This window comes from Elephas maximus, chromosome 10 (genome assembly GCF_024166365.1).
Source record: "Elephas maximus indicus isolate mEleMax1 chromosome 10, mEleMax1 primary haplotype, whole genome shotgun sequence".
Classification (NCBI taxonomy): Eukaryota; Metazoa; Chordata; class Mammalia; order Proboscidea; family Elephantidae; genus Elephas; species Elephas maximus.
This window is the reverse complement of record NC_064828.1, coordinates 15,189,913-15,204,028: the sequence shown is the minus strand read 5'-3', so window position 1 is coordinate 15,204,028 and position 14,116 is coordinate 15,189,913. Positions and strand designations below refer to the sequence as shown.

At 53.4% G+C, this 14,116-nt stretch overlaps 2 protein-coding genes across 4 annotated transcripts in view; one reads left to right on the top strand and one right to left on the bottom strand.

The window, feature by feature from the left end:
• Window positions 1-254, bottom strand: part of PPP1R14D (protein phosphatase 1 regulatory inhibitor subunit 14D) — a 26,170-nt gene extending 25,916 nt beyond the window's left edge. The window contains exon 1 of the mRNA XM_049898629.1: window positions 191-254. The gene's annotated coding sequence lies outside the window, so the exon portion shown is untranslated. The remainder of the gene's footprint in view (window positions 1-190) is intronic.
• On the top strand, window positions 115-14,116 carry SPINT1 (serine peptidase inhibitor, Kunitz type 1). Of its 3 annotated transcripts, none has more exons than XM_049898627.1 (11): window positions 115-198; window positions 492-1,040; window positions 8,180-8,307; window positions 8,520-8,658; window positions 8,759-8,929; window positions 9,106-9,132; window positions 9,446-9,571; window positions 9,690-9,740; window positions 10,483-10,653; window positions 11,270-11,317; window positions 11,755-14,116. In XM_049898627.1, the coding sequence occupies exons 2-11, from the start codon at window positions 575-577 to the stop codon at window positions 11,964-11,966; spliced, it is 1,539 nt and encodes a 512-aa protein (XP_049754584.1). In that variant the 5' UTR covers window positions 115-198; window positions 492-574; the 3' UTR covers window positions 11,967-14,116. The 3 variants fall into 3 exon arrangements, with proteins under 3 accessions (XP_049754584.1, XP_049754585.1, XP_049754583.1); XM_049898628.1 differs by having other exon boundaries at window positions 196-279; XM_049898626.1 differs by lacking the exon at window positions 115-198 and adding an exon at window positions 209-335.

Sequence of the window (14,116 nt, the reverse complement as noted above, 5' to 3'; positions counted from 1 at the left end):
GGGGGCGGGACTGGCGGCGCAGGGGTTAATGTCCGGCCCCGCCCCCGCCGCGGTGACTCAGTTTCACCAGAAACTACCGGGAGAAGGTGGCTGATCCCCAGCGCGCCGGACACCGGTGCGGAAGCGGCGGCAGGAGCCCCGCAGGAAGCCGGGACCGGAACCTCGGCGGGCCTGGCCCCACCCCGCTCACCTGCGCAGGTAACCTGGGACCGGGAGCGCGGGGCGGAGCGGGCTCGGAGCGTGTTTGGCCTTTTGTTCTGCGCTCGTGCGTGTGTCCGGGTACGAGTTTCTTAGCCGTCCACCTGAACGTCCGTCGGGCGGTTGGTCACCGCACGGTGCGTGGGAGGGTCGGGCCCGCGAACCCCACTTTGCTGGCAGGGCGCCCCTTGCTTCCCCGCCCTCGCCCTCACTTCCTCCCCGCAGACCGCCTTCCTCGAGGTCTCCCGGGCTGATCAGGTGTGTCTCCTCCTCTGTCCCCTCCCCTCTCTCAGGTCCCGAGCGCTCTCGGAGTCCAGAGGCCGGCACTGTGAAGGTGACCCCCTGCGGGAGGAGGCCGACGGCCCCCGGGAGGACGATGGCCGGCGCCCGCCTCGCTCAGGCCCGCATCTCCGCTGCCGCCGCCGCCGCGGTGTGGCTCCTGTGGGCGCTCGGCCTCCCGGGCACCGAGGCCGGACCGCCGCCCTTGCCCCTCCGGCCGCCGGCCGGAACCGCCTGCCTGGACCTCTTTACCGCCGGGGTGCCTGCCTTTGTGCTCGACACCGAGGCCTCGGTCAGCAACGGGGCCACCTTCCTGGGCTCCCCCGCCGTGCGCCGCGACTGGGACTGCGTCCGCGCCTGCTGCGCTACACACAGCTGCAACCTAGCGCTGGTGGAGCTGCGGCCCAACGGCCTGGAGGACGACACCCCCTCCTGCTTCCTCATGAACTGCCTCTACGAGCAGAACTTTGTGTGCAAGTTCGCGCCCAGGGAGGGCTTCATCAACTACCTCATGCGAGAGGTTTATAGCTCGTACCGGGAGCTTCAAACCCAGGGCTTTGGAGGTAAGGAGCAGGGTGCCGGGCTGGGTGGATTCGGAGATTCGGGAAAGGGGCTGGTTGAGGAGGCCTGGGGACAGTGAGCATCAGAAAAGAGTTAAAGAGGAGAATCCATGCTACCTCAGTTCCTCCCCAGAAATAAACCCATTACCATCTAGTGGATTCTGACTCATAGCAACCCCATAGGACAGAATAGAACTGCCTCATAAAGTTTCCAGGGAAGGCCTGGTGGATTTGAACTGCCGACCGTTTGGTTAGCAGCCGCACTTAACCACTACGCCACCAGGGTTTTCTCCTCAGAAATAGGCAGCATAAAATAGTAAACAGAGGAAAGGGGACGTGGGAGGGTAACATCCTACAGTCCAGGCTCTGAATTCAAGATGTTCAGAGGTGTTGGAGAAAGACCTTCAGCTATGGGTATGGGTATGGGAGAGAGGAGGCAACTACCCAGGCTTTCTGACTTCTGGCACCTATGGGCTGAGACTGGGAGTGAGGTGTCTTGATGCAGCTTGGTGACTACAAAGGTGCCTCTGGACATGCACTGCCCTAGGTACCTTGGGGCCCTGTCAGCTGAGCCTGATAGTCTCCTCCAGTGGCTGGTTTGGAACTGGTTAGCATCTCTCTGCTTCCCACCTCCCAGGACATATTAGCTCTTTGGTGGTCTGGGAAGGGCCACCAGACCCCAGAGATTAAGCCCAGTCTGAAGTGGACCCAAATCCAAGAGAGTGGAAGGGAGTTGTAGGCATAATAGCCTGGAGGCTCTTGGGTGTGGGGGGGTGAGGAGGGCTGCTGGGTGAGTCAGCTCACCTGATATGTATACCTGGTAGGGGAGGGATGTCAGCTGTCCTGGCAGGTGTGTGTGTGTGGACCCAGCTGACCCAGCTGACTTCTAGAATGAGCCAGACAGGGCTGTCCCTGCTTAGGGTCTAGTAGCCAAGTTATCTACTCACCTTGTTTACCTCCAGGGATAAGGGTTCAAAGTGGGGGCCAGGTCCCTTAAGAGACCTTTGCTCCCCATTCTCTTTACCTGCTGTTCTGGCCAGGTGGGACTCCAGTGCAGAGGCAGGTCTAGACTGTTAACTTCTGTTAGCACTTTACAGTTTACTGAGTGCTGCCCCACACATTCTCAGCAGTCAACCCACTTTCTAGATCAAGAAACTAAGACTGTGTTATTAAACAATTTGCCCAGGGTAACATGCCTGTAAATGGTAGGCTTGGGCCTCCAACCCAAAGCCACCCCAAAGGGCCTGTGCTGTTTTTCATATCAGAGCACTTTCCTGGTAGAAACCTAGCACTCTGACCTGAGACAGCCCAGAACAGGACAGACCAGAGGAAGAGAACCCAGCAGGGCCCAGAACTGGGCTGGGCTGGGCTGAGCCTGGGGGTGATCTCTGTTCTGCAAAGTGGGGAAGGGACTCTTCTGTCAGCTCTCTGGCCTTTTCCTGAGCCAGTCCCTCCCCCACGCTGAGGGTCCTCACTTCTCCCTATCCTTGCAGTGGCTCTTCTGGGTCACCGAGGAGAGATGGGATGGAATGGAATGGGGCTTTGACAAGGGGGCCATGATCTCTGGGCCAGGCTGGGCCCCAAGCCTGTTTCTCAGGAAGTGGCAGGTAGTGTAGGTGGTGATGCCTCTAATTGGCCTGCGGTGCCTGTGCACTTCCTCTCCAACAGAGGCCAGAGCCCCACACTCTGAGGGCTGTTCAGGGAGCTAGCTGGACTGAGGCCACATGGCCTTGGGACCAACCTTCCATACCTGGAAACCCCCAGGACTGGCCTGCTTGGCACAGGAAAGTGGAGTGGGGACTTCCTGGGGCATTTCGGGAGCTGGGTAGGGCCTGGATGGCACTCTAGGAAATGGGGGAAGTTGGGTTATGTTAAGGGGTCCATTCTCAGCTGCGTTCAGCTAGAGAGGTTGGAGGTGGGTAAGACCTGGGTAAAGGCATTCTGGGAGGCTAGGGGGACAGGGACAAGGCAAGCAAAGGGAGGAGGGTGGTCACACCTTCTAAACCTTTGATTCTTGTGTTGGGTAGAGAAATCCTCCCCAGGATGGGTTGGTTTGTTCCCTTTTCTCTGCCTGCGGCCAGGCCAGTTCAGTCCAGATTCCTGAGGTAGCAGGCTGGAGGAGCTTGCTCCTTCCTCCTTGCCCCTTCTCCCCTCCCCGCTCTTTCTTTTAGAGGAGTGGCTTTAGGAGGTGGAGCCCGTGTTTTCCTGGAGATGTTTTGAGGTCTGGCAGCTGGGGGAGGGGCTGGCTTTATTACCTTGAGCCCTTTGCTCTCTTGGGGGCTGGGAAGAGGGAGTGGTAGGGCTGGGCATCTGCCCCTTGGTCCTTGGGGCTGGGGCTTGAGAGGACAGAGCTACCTGGGGACAGGTCATTCCAGACTTGGCCCAAGTTCTGATGCATCACACTGCCTGCCGCTTCCCCGATGGGGGACTAGTGGGGCTAGCCTTCTGCTAGGTAGACCTTTTTCAGAGAGCAAATTATTTTCTGAAAAATGCAAGGAGGGAGGAACAGGGCCCTCCCAGCTCAAAGACCCCTTGCATTGCCTCTTGGCTTTGTCTCTCTGGGGTTGTCTTAGGGCCTGGCCCCTCTTCACCTGATTACCAACCTAACTACTGGGCTGGGGGTTAGATCGAGACAGGCACTTTCTTTTCCCACACTCCCTGTCTTATTTCCTCTGAACCCCTGATACCAAGTTCCCTTTTTGCGTTTTTGTAGGCCTCCCTCTGTACCAGAGTCCTGAGTGGAACAAATGGTTAAGTGCTTGACTACTACCAGAAAGGTTAATGGTTCAAACCCACCCAGAGGCATCCTGGAAGACAGGCCTGGCGATCTGCTTCTGAAAGATCACAGCCTTAAAAATCCTATGGAGCAGTCCTACTCTGCAAACATGGGGTCACCATGAGTCAGAATCTACAGATAACAACTATCAACAGCAATCCTCTGTAGCATTTGACATATAGCTCTGTGGACACTCTTCCCCTCCCTTCTCTTTGCTGTCACTCATGTCCTGGTCTTCCCTGTCTGTGACTCTGGGTTCCCCACTGGCCCTGCTTTCTCTGTCTCATCAAAGAGGAATCCCTGTGACTCAGCCTCCTACCAGCTGTTCTTATCACTTTACCTTCTCATCTTCCTGTGCACTCGCTCTTACGCTGGAAGCAACCCTCGGTAGAACCTCTTTGGAGGGCAATTTGACGATATCCATCAAAACTTCAAATGCACATAAGCCTTGACACAGTTCACTTCTAGGATTTCATCTCACAGCTGTACCTGTATGTGTGTGGAACAACTGGCCAGCCAGTCATTGGCTGTAGCATTGTTTATAACAGCAAAGAATTGGAAAGAATCTACATGTCTGTCTACACACCCTATAATTGAGTATTATAATCAGACCTAAAGCAGCATGGCGTAGTTCTTAGTTGCAGAAGGAAGGAAGAATTAATTAACTTAAAGCAACAGGGGACTGGTAAACCAAAAAACCAAACCATTGCCATCGAGTTGATTCCAACTCATAGCGACCCTATAGGACAGAGTAGAACTGCCTCACAGTTTCCGAGGAGCAGCTCGTAGATTTAAACTACCAGCCTTTTGGTTTGCAGTCACACACTTACACCTCTGCACCACCAGGGCTCCAGAATGGTTAAATAAATTATACAATGGAATACTATGCAACAACAATAACAAAAGGGAACTCCATTTGTATTGCTAGGGAATAATTTCCAATCCGTATTAAGGGAAACACAAGATGAAGAACTTGCGTGCGTGTGAATGTAAAGAATATCTATGGTTATTCACACACATACACGCAAAAACAAACCGGTGAAAGTAGAAACCTCTGAGGAAAGAACCTGAGGGGTTAAGAAAAAGATAGGACCTAACTTTCCACTACACTTTCGTACTTTTTACGTTTTATATCATGTAAATGTATTGCCTACGTTAAGAAAAAACGACAACCTGAGATTAGAATAGCAGTCAAAATCATATCTCTAAGCAGGTGAGTGAGCTGCAGCAGCTGTTTTGGAGAGAGAAGAAGATGTGGAATCAGACAGACATGGGTTCAAATTCTAGCTCTGCCGGTTAGTGACTGGGAGACCCTGAACAAGCCATTTCACCTGGTGTAGTTTATCATCTGTAAAGAGGGTTGGGAACGCAGCTGAGGCAGGTGGTTATGAAGGTAGGTGATGCAGGTCAGCAAGCTTTTTCTGTAAAGGTCCAAATAGTAAATGTCTTAAGCTTTGTGAGCCATACAGTCTCTGTCACAGCTACTCAGCTCTGCTGTGATAGTGGGAAAGCAGCCATAGACAGTATGTAAACAAATGGGTGTGGCTGTGTTCCAGTTTATGGAGATTGAAATTTGAATTTCATGTAATTTTCAGGTATCACAAAATATTATTCTCCTTTTAATTTTTGATTTTTTTTTTCCAATTATTTAAAAAGGAATAGGCAGTGGGTCACATTTGGCCTCTGGGCCATAGTCTTCCAACTCCTGATGTAGGCAATGCAGGTGAAGTACCTGTCTCTGGTTCCCTGGATGCTGGAGTTAAGCCCTTGACTACTAAGTCAACCACAGTAGTTGGCAGTTTGAACCTACCCAGAGGCGCCTGGGGATACAAACCTGGCGATCTGCTTCCAAAAGGTCACAGCCTTGAAAACCCTATGGAGCAGTTCTACTCTGCACACTTGGGGTGGCCACGAGTTGGAACTGACTGGACTCGAGAGCAACTGACAATGACAACATGGCATGTAATATCACAACAGACAGAACACATGATGAGAATCTAAAGTACCTAGCACATGTCTTCACAGAGTATAATATGCAACTCCAGGTCTGTCTCCAGCCTTGGCCTCTCTGGAGCTCCCACCACATCTCCCACTGCCGGCTGCTCACTTCCTCTCTGGATGGTCTTTCCTCCCTCAAATCTAACTTCTGTGTAACCGAATGTACATGTTCCCTCTAAATCTGGTTTCCCTTCCTCTTGTGCTGACTCCCCAGGAGCCTGAAGTGGCCCAGTTGTTTCTCACATCCTGCTTTCTTCCCATTCCTTGGCTGGCCCTCCAAGTCAGACCACTCCCGCTGCACTGCTCCACTCAACCTCCCACCCCCATAGGAATACTTCCTAATGGGGGTTGGTAAACAGCTGCTACTGCCTAGAGAGCTCTTGAGTGCCCCCTGCTGCCCCTATCCCTTGACCCCTCCCTTAGGATTCCTGGACCCACCATCCACAGCAGTGTCTCTCCCCTTCCTGTAACAAAAAAACAAACAAACAACCTAGTTGTTAAATACGTAAAAGTCACTGCCAGTCACTGCCGCTGTGGGCCTATGTCCAAATGTCCTGGTCTGGCCTCCAGGACCCTTGAGCTCTGTCCCAGCCTAGCTTGTTTCCTTCTTGTCCACCAAACTAGCCTTGCAAATTCCTCACTCTTTGGTTTATCATGTTTTCTGCCATCATCAAGGACACCACACATTCTTCCTCACAGCCAAACAAAGACATCCTTTCTCCCTCCTCCAGAAAGCCTTCCCTTATCCCCCTAGCCTGCTGTGGTCTCTCCCTTCTCCGAATGTCCACTACCTTCTCTGTGTACACTTAGCACCTGTTGCTCATGTTGTTGGAGTTCTGAGGCTTTTATCTCCCAAATGGACTGCAATCTCTTGAAGGGGAGCATATTAATTTCCTGTGGCAGCTGTAATAAATGACCACAAATTAGGTGGCTTCAAATGAAAAAATTTATTCTCTCAGTTCTGGAGCTCAGAAGTCCAAGATCTCCTTCTGAAGGTTCTAGGGCAGGACCTTCCTTGCCTCTTCCAGCTTCTGGTGGTTCAGGCGTTCCTTGGCTTGGGCTAATCTCTGCCTCCACCTTCACTTGTCTTTCTCCTCCTGTCTTCTCTTCTGCCTCTGTGAGGACACTGGGTGTTGGGTTTAGGGCCCACCCAGGTAACCCAGGATGATCCCATCTTGAGATAATTAACTTGGTTACATCTGCAAAGATGCTTTTTCCAAATAAGGTCACATTCACAGGTTCCAGAGATTGGATGTGGCCATGTATTTTGTGGGGCCACCATTCAGCCCACTAGAGACAGAAATCCTGCTGTGTGCTTTTCTCCCTCTCCCAGCCCCTAACCCTGAGACTGGAGAAACCTCAGGTAGAGGCAGGGCACGGTAGCCTCAGGACCTATTGTACCTAGGGGCAGAGTCTGTTCACAGTGGCAGAGGAGGCACTCTCTTTCCTCAGCTGCTCACCCTGGGGCACCATGGGTTTGCCAGGTTCTTGCCCAGAGACTGTGCTTAAGGACGCTATCCAGGTGGTCAGTCAGGGGCCTCCCCCAGCCTCTGGCCAGCAGAGTGAGGGGTGATGGGTTTAATCACACATTTATTTATTTGGTTTTCTGAAAATATTGTTACTTTTTAAACAGCACAAGTACCTGCTTATCGTAGGAAACAGGAACAAGCCAAAAAATATATATATACGTGTGTATGCATGTATGTCGGGAGCATCGAGTCAATTCCGACTCATAGTGACTCTATGAGACAGAGTAAAGCTGCCCCATAGGGTTTCTTAGACTGTAATCTTTACAGGAGCAGATCACCAGGTGTTTTCTCTCGTAGAGCTGCTGGTGGGTTTGAACTACTGACCTTTTGGTTAGCAGCCAAGCGCTTAACCATTGGCCCACCAGGGCTCCATATGTATGTGTGTGTGTGTGTGTGTGCGTGTGTGTGTGTGTGTGTGTGTAAACCCATTGCTGTCAATTCCAACTCATAACAATCCTATAGGACAGAGCAGATCTGCCCAATAGGGGTCTCCAACGTGTGGCTGGTGGATTTGAACCACTGAACTTTTAGTTAAAAGCCAAATTCTTAACCACTGTGCCACCAGGGCTCCATAAATATGTATATTCTCCCTGCAGTGGGACAGATGGCATACGCTGTTCAGTAATTTGCTTTAAAAAAAAAAAAAGGGGGTTACAACATAAAAATGTCTTCAACATACCAAAGACAATATCTCTGAATGAAGAGCAGAAAAGATGGCTTAATTGTAAGCTCCAGCCTGCACCCCGTGTAGGATCTAGGTTTGGCCCATACCGATCCCCTGACCCCCAGGAGACACTTGGTCCGTAGTGGGAGTTGACCTAACCTCCCCTTCTCCACAGAGTCCCGGGTCCCCAAGGCCTGGGCGGGCATGGACTTGAAGGTACAGCCCCAGGAACCCCTGGTGCTGAGGAGTGATGAGAACACAGAGTGGCACCTGCTGCAAGGTGACACGGCTGTCAGGGTAGAGGTAAGGCACCGGGCTGGGTCCTTGACCCTCCTCAACTATCTGGAGGCTAGGCCAGCCAGTGGCAGGGGACATGGTGGGAGTGATAGAAGCTGAGGATGCATTTAATGGCCGGTTCCTCTGCTCTCCCCAGGGGTAGATATTGGGCTGGGAGAGCCTGAGGAAGCCCAAGGGCATCAGGTGGCATCCGGCCTGATGGCCACTCTTGTGTATAGAAAAATGACCCGGACCAGGTGAAGCTATGGGGACTCCAAGAAGGCACCTACCTGTTCCAGCTGACAGTGACCAACTCAGACCAGCCAGATAACACTGCCAACCTCACGGTCACTGTGCTGTCTGCCAAGCAGACAGAAGGTGAGGGAGAGGGAGGGGAGGGGAGGGGAGGCCGCACTGGGAGCCACACTCTGCTGATTGGCCCCAAACGCCCCCCTCTCACACACTCCCCTCCCCCCAGAATATTGCCTTGCGTCCTACAAGGTGGGCCGCTGCCGGGGCGCCTTCCCTCGCTGGTACTACAGCCCTCCGGAACAGGTCTGCAAGAGCTTCATTTACGGAGGTTGCCTGGGCAACAAGAACAACTACCTTCGGGAAGAAGAGTGCAAGCTCGCCTGCCGGGATGTGCAAGGTGGGCCTTCAAAGGCCACTTTGGGGCTCAGGCAACTTTCCCCCAGGGAGGGTGGTCTCCTTACTGATCAGGGAGGTGGGTGGTGGGCGTCCCTGTTCCCAGCTCTCTCCCCGACATGTCATCCCTGCTGGGGCCTGGCCCTGCTTCTGCTCACGTCTCTGTTCTCTCTCTCCCAGGCCCCTCAATGGGAAGGCAACATCCAGGTGGGCTTTGCTTCTTTCCCTCTTTCCCACAGCCCCATAAAAACCCAGTAACGACCCTATAGGGGACCCCCATATGATGTCCGCACCCCAACCATTCCTGCCCCAATAAGATGTGGAGGGATCACCCGTACCCCGCCCCTGCCGGCCCAGCACACCCCTGCCAGGGTCCGCCCAGCTCGTGTGTAGGAGAGGCCGAGGCGGTGGTGGAAGGGGAAGAGTGGGCCTGCATGATGCTGTGCTGGGGCAGAGGCTGGATAAGTGGTGACCTCTGTGTTCCTCCTGACCTCGCCCCGCCCGTCCTACCCCCACGCAGTATGCTCTGGCACCTGTCAGGCCACCCAGTTCCGCTGTGGTGATGGCTGCTGCATCGATGGCTTCCTGGAGTGTGACGACACCCCCGACTGTCCTGACGCCTCTGACGAGGCCACCTGTGAAAAATGTGAGGCCTGGGAAAGGGAGAGGGTTGTGCATGGAGGCTTGCAGGGGTCCTGACAGCTCTGCCCTGTACCCCGGGAGACCCGCATTGGGTCAGTACCTTTGACCTTTCATCTCCGCAGACACCAGCGGCTTCGATGAGCTCCAGAGCTTCCATTTCCCCAGTGACAAAGGTGAGAGCGCTCCACCCCCTGAGGGTCAGGGCAGACATTGGCACCGCCAACCCGATCTTCCGGCCTCGCTCATTATGTCACGCTCAGACGGAGCCTGCGGTGTGTGCCAGGCTGTGGGCAGAAGGATCCCGGGGTGGGCCCAGCTCTCCAGATGAGCTTCTAGGCTCTCTTCTCCGGCTCATGGTTTCCAAGCCTCCGTCACTTCAGCCATGCCCACGTAGCATTGAGATGTTATTTAATGAATATTTTTTTCTATAAATCAACTCTTTTTTTAATGCATTTTTAAAAGAAAATTTCACATCACTACCATAAATGAAAAGCCACTGTTACTTGCCACAAGTGGAGAACAACAATAAAAATAAATATAATAAATCAGTGTTCATGAGTCTTAGCTGGATGTTGTTACCTGCCAAGCATCAGACCTGAGGCCCATCCTCTTGGTTAAAAAGGCAGGTCAGCCCGTGTTAGAAAATTGAGGCTGCTTCTTCAGCACAGTTAGAAAAGTTGGGAGGAAATGGAAAAGGAAATAACTCTATGAGTCAGTGTAGTTTACTTCTGTGCCCAGGGTTATTGTCCAGGATCTGTGTCCCTTGCTTCTGGCAACACTGCCCTGGGCTCTTGAGGCCCCGTGAGCCACAGCCCCCTCCCAGCATGAGGCGAGGTTGGGAGATGGTGGGAAACTGGTGGATGGTGCTGGGAGGCCCCTGGACTCATTTGCCGCTCTGCTGGCTGTTCCCCCCAGGGCACTGCGTGGACCTGCCAGACACAGGACTCTGTCAGGAGAGCATCCCCCGCTGGTACTACAACCCCTTCACTGAGCGCTGCTCTCGCTTTACCTATGGCGGTTGTCATGGCAACAAGAACAACTTTGAGGAGGAGCAGCACTGTCTGGAGTCCTGTCATGGCATCTCCAGTGAGCAGGGCAGAGGCAGGGAGGGGTGGTGGAAATGGGAGAGGAAGGACTTAGCTAGAGCTCTCTGCTTTGTCCCAAGGCGCAGGCTGACCACACCGCTGTCCCCAGAGTGCCTGGAGTGGGAGTGGGGGGAGATGGCAGTGGGGGGTGTCTTCATTTCCTAGTGCTGCTGTAATAGAAGTACCACAAGTGGGTGGCTTTAAAGAAGAGAAATTTGTTTTCTCACAATTCAGGAGGCTAGAAGTCCAAGTTCAGGGCACCAGCTCTAGGGGTGTCAGCTCTGGGGGGGAAACCTTGTCTCTTTCAGCTTCTGTAGCCTTGGCGTCCCTCAGTTCTTTGGTGATCTTCACATGACATCTGTCTTCGCCCGCTTGTGCTCGCTTCTGTATCTGATTTTCTCTTTTTATAGCTCAGAAGTGATTAGATTTAGGACGCACCCTACACTGCTGTGGCTCCATTGCATAACAAAACACCATGCATGGATATAGGGGTTAGGATTCCAACACATATCTTGGGGGACACAGTTCAATCCATTACAGGGCATCTGGGACGCTGGGGAGCAGCTGAGTCTCAGAGCCCCTCAGCGTTGACTGTTGTCTCCCCCATCACTTTGCAGAGAAGGATGTGTTTGGTCTGCGGCGAGAAAACCCCACCCCCAGCGTAGGTAAGCCCTGTACTGCCCTGTAGCTGAGGTTGATGGACAGGTATCAATTCAAGGATCAACTCCACAGGATCAGTGGGGACTACCTAAAGCTGTGTTGAGAAGGATCCTGAGGTTGCCTAAAGGGACCGAGTGCCATAATTAAATAGTGATGCCTGCAATGGGCAAGGGAGGAAACTATAATAAAATGCATGCCGGGTATTGGCCATCAGGGTCCCGGGCCTTCCTCCAAGCTTCCTTCAAGTAGAGCCACCTGGAGCCTGGACCTGAGGCCCACCAGAAACCCTCCATCAGAACTCCTTAAAGAGTTGTCAGGCTCTTCGTGTGCTAGAGCTTTGAGTTGAGTCCCCACAGCCTTCCACAGCTGGCACCCATTCTGACTCGGTCCCTTGGATACAGTGTAGGATTGGGAGCCCCTCATTCTGCTGCTTCTTCCCCAGGCTCTGTGGAGGTGGCCATTGCGGTGCTCCTGGCCGCCTGCATTGTGGTGGTGATAGCCATCCTGGGTTACTGCTTCTTCAAGAACCAGAGGAAGGGCTTGCGCAGACACCGTCACCGCCACCACCCACCACCCACCCCCGCCAGCTCCACGGTCTCCACCACCGAGGACACAGAGCACCTGGTCTATAACCACACGACCCGGCCCCTCTGAGCCGGGAGCTGCCTTGGTCCTTCAGCTGGGATCCTCACCAGCTCTCCTGGCCTTGCTTCCTCCTCTCCAAGATGGAGGCCTGGGCTGGGAAAAACTTTGGGACCACATTTCTCCAGCCTGTCCCCTAGGGCCACTCTGCTCAGAGGCCAGGGCTCCAGCTCCTCCTGGAGGTGCCTCAGCTGAGCTGGGGGCAGGTGTTTCTGAAAAGGCTCAAGGGCCTGGGACAGGAAAAACCCCTGAGCCACGAGTCCTGTACTCAGATGAACCTGTCTCTTCAGCCATCTGCCTAGGATTTCAGATGAAGCTGACATTTTGTTTCCTGTTCAAAACTGCCTACCCCCTACCCTGTGGCCACCGCAGGGTGTGGGGAGACCTGAGGCAGTGTCAGAAGCTGGAGGCCCCCTACCCTGTCCTCCAAACCTGCCTCTTCCCCTCCACCCAGTCCAGGCCAGGGGGGAAGGACCTCTCTGTATATTTTGTGCTGTAAAGAGTTTTGTTTATTTAATGCCATGGAGGTGGGCAAAGAGGAGTGGAAGACTGCTGTCTGGCCTTTGCCTTCTGTCTTCCTCTTCCTCCAATATTGAGCCCTCTGACCTTGACCATCCCCAGCTGGCCTGGCCTGGCTGGCAGAGCCAGAAAAGGCCCAGGGGCAGGGCAGGGGTGGGGGGGCTGCATGCTTTCATCCCCCACCACCACTCACCTGCATTCACCTCTCCACCCCCTCCCCACTTCGCCATAGGGCCCTGTCCACCCACAGTGTAATAAAATGGGTTGGTCTGTGGGCTTCTGCCTCCATTCTGTGGGCCAGGGAAGGGATACAGTTGCTTGGGGGGAGATGGGACCGCCCTGTCCAAGTCCAACCGGTTCAGTCTTTGGCCACCCTGTTCAGCAGGTTTCCCTACCTCTCCCGAAACTGCCCCAGCCCCTAAGGGTGGAGAGAAGTGTTAAATTTGACCACCAGAGGGGAGGGGTGAGAGGGCCATGGGGGTTGGGGGCCAGAGAAGCTGCAGGGCTGCTGTGTAGGATAGTTTCTTCCTGGTCTGAGCCTCCCAACAAGCCTGTTCAGTAGCTGGGGCACCCTTAGTGTGTTAGATGGGGATGGGGGAGGGGTTGCAGATTTGAACCCTGGCCTCTAGTACCAACTTTCTTTGGTGTAGTGGCTGGGAATGGGGGTCCCATTTGGCCCAGGTCACCAGTTGTCTCCCCATTCACAGACACCTTGGCTTCTTCATGGGAATGCAGCCCCCCTCCCCCGCGCAGCTCCACACTCCTGTCCAGCAGCCTTTATTCTTTGACCCTCTCCTAGTCCTCCAAAAAATCCTACTTGTATTCATTCAACAATTTGCTGAGCTCCTATGTGCCAGGCACTGCCAGTCACTAGGAATTTGGTTTGTCAAAGCTAAGAAGTTTCCTGAACACAACCAAACATTTTGAGGGACAAAGTAGCAAGGGCAGGGGTCTGGGGACCATGGTTTCAGGGGATAACTAGGTCAATTGGCATAACAAAGTTTATTAATAAAATGCTCTGCATTCCACTTTGGTGAGTGGCATCTGGGGTTTTAAAAGCTTGCCAGCAACCATCTAAGATGCATCAATTGACCCCAACCCACCTGGAACGAAGGAGCATGAAGAACATCACAGACACAAGGATAATATTAGCCCAAGAGATAAAGGCCACATAAAGCAGGGACTCCATCAGCCTGAGATCAGAAGAACTAGATGGTGCCCAGCTACCACCTGTGACTGCCCTGATAGGAAACAACAGAGAGTCCCTGCCAGAGCAGGAGAAAAGTGTGCAGAACTCAAATTCTAGTAAAGGGACCAGACATAATGGTCTGACAGACGAGGAGCCCCAAAAGACATGGATGGCCCCCAGACTCTGTTAACCCAGAACTAAAACCATTCCCAAAGCCAACTCTTCAGACAAAGATTAGACTGGACTATAAAACATAAAATAATACTCGGGAAGAGTGTGCTTCATAGTTCAAGTAGATACACAATACAGCTTCTGTCCGGAGGTGGGATGAGGAGCCAGAAAGGGATAGGAGCTGATTGAATGGACACAGGAGCTGGTTGAATGGATACGGGAAAGCCAGGGTGGAAAGGGGGAATGTGCTGTTATGTTATAGGGATAGCAACTAGGGTCACAT

Coding starts and splice junctions, on each gene's coding strand:
- SPINT1 (XM_049898627.1), top strand. CDS start 575: ATGGCCGGCGCCCGCCTCGCTCAGGCCCGCATCTCCGCTGCCGCCGCC. Junction 8,930..9,105: donor CGCCTGCCGGGATGTGCAAG/GTGGGCCTTCAA, acceptor TCTCTCTCCCAG/GCCCCTCAATGGGAAGGCAA. Junction 9,572..9,689: donor CGAGGCCACCTGTGAAAAAT/GTGAGGCCTGGG, acceptor TCATCTCCGCAG/ACACCAGCGGCTTCGATGAG.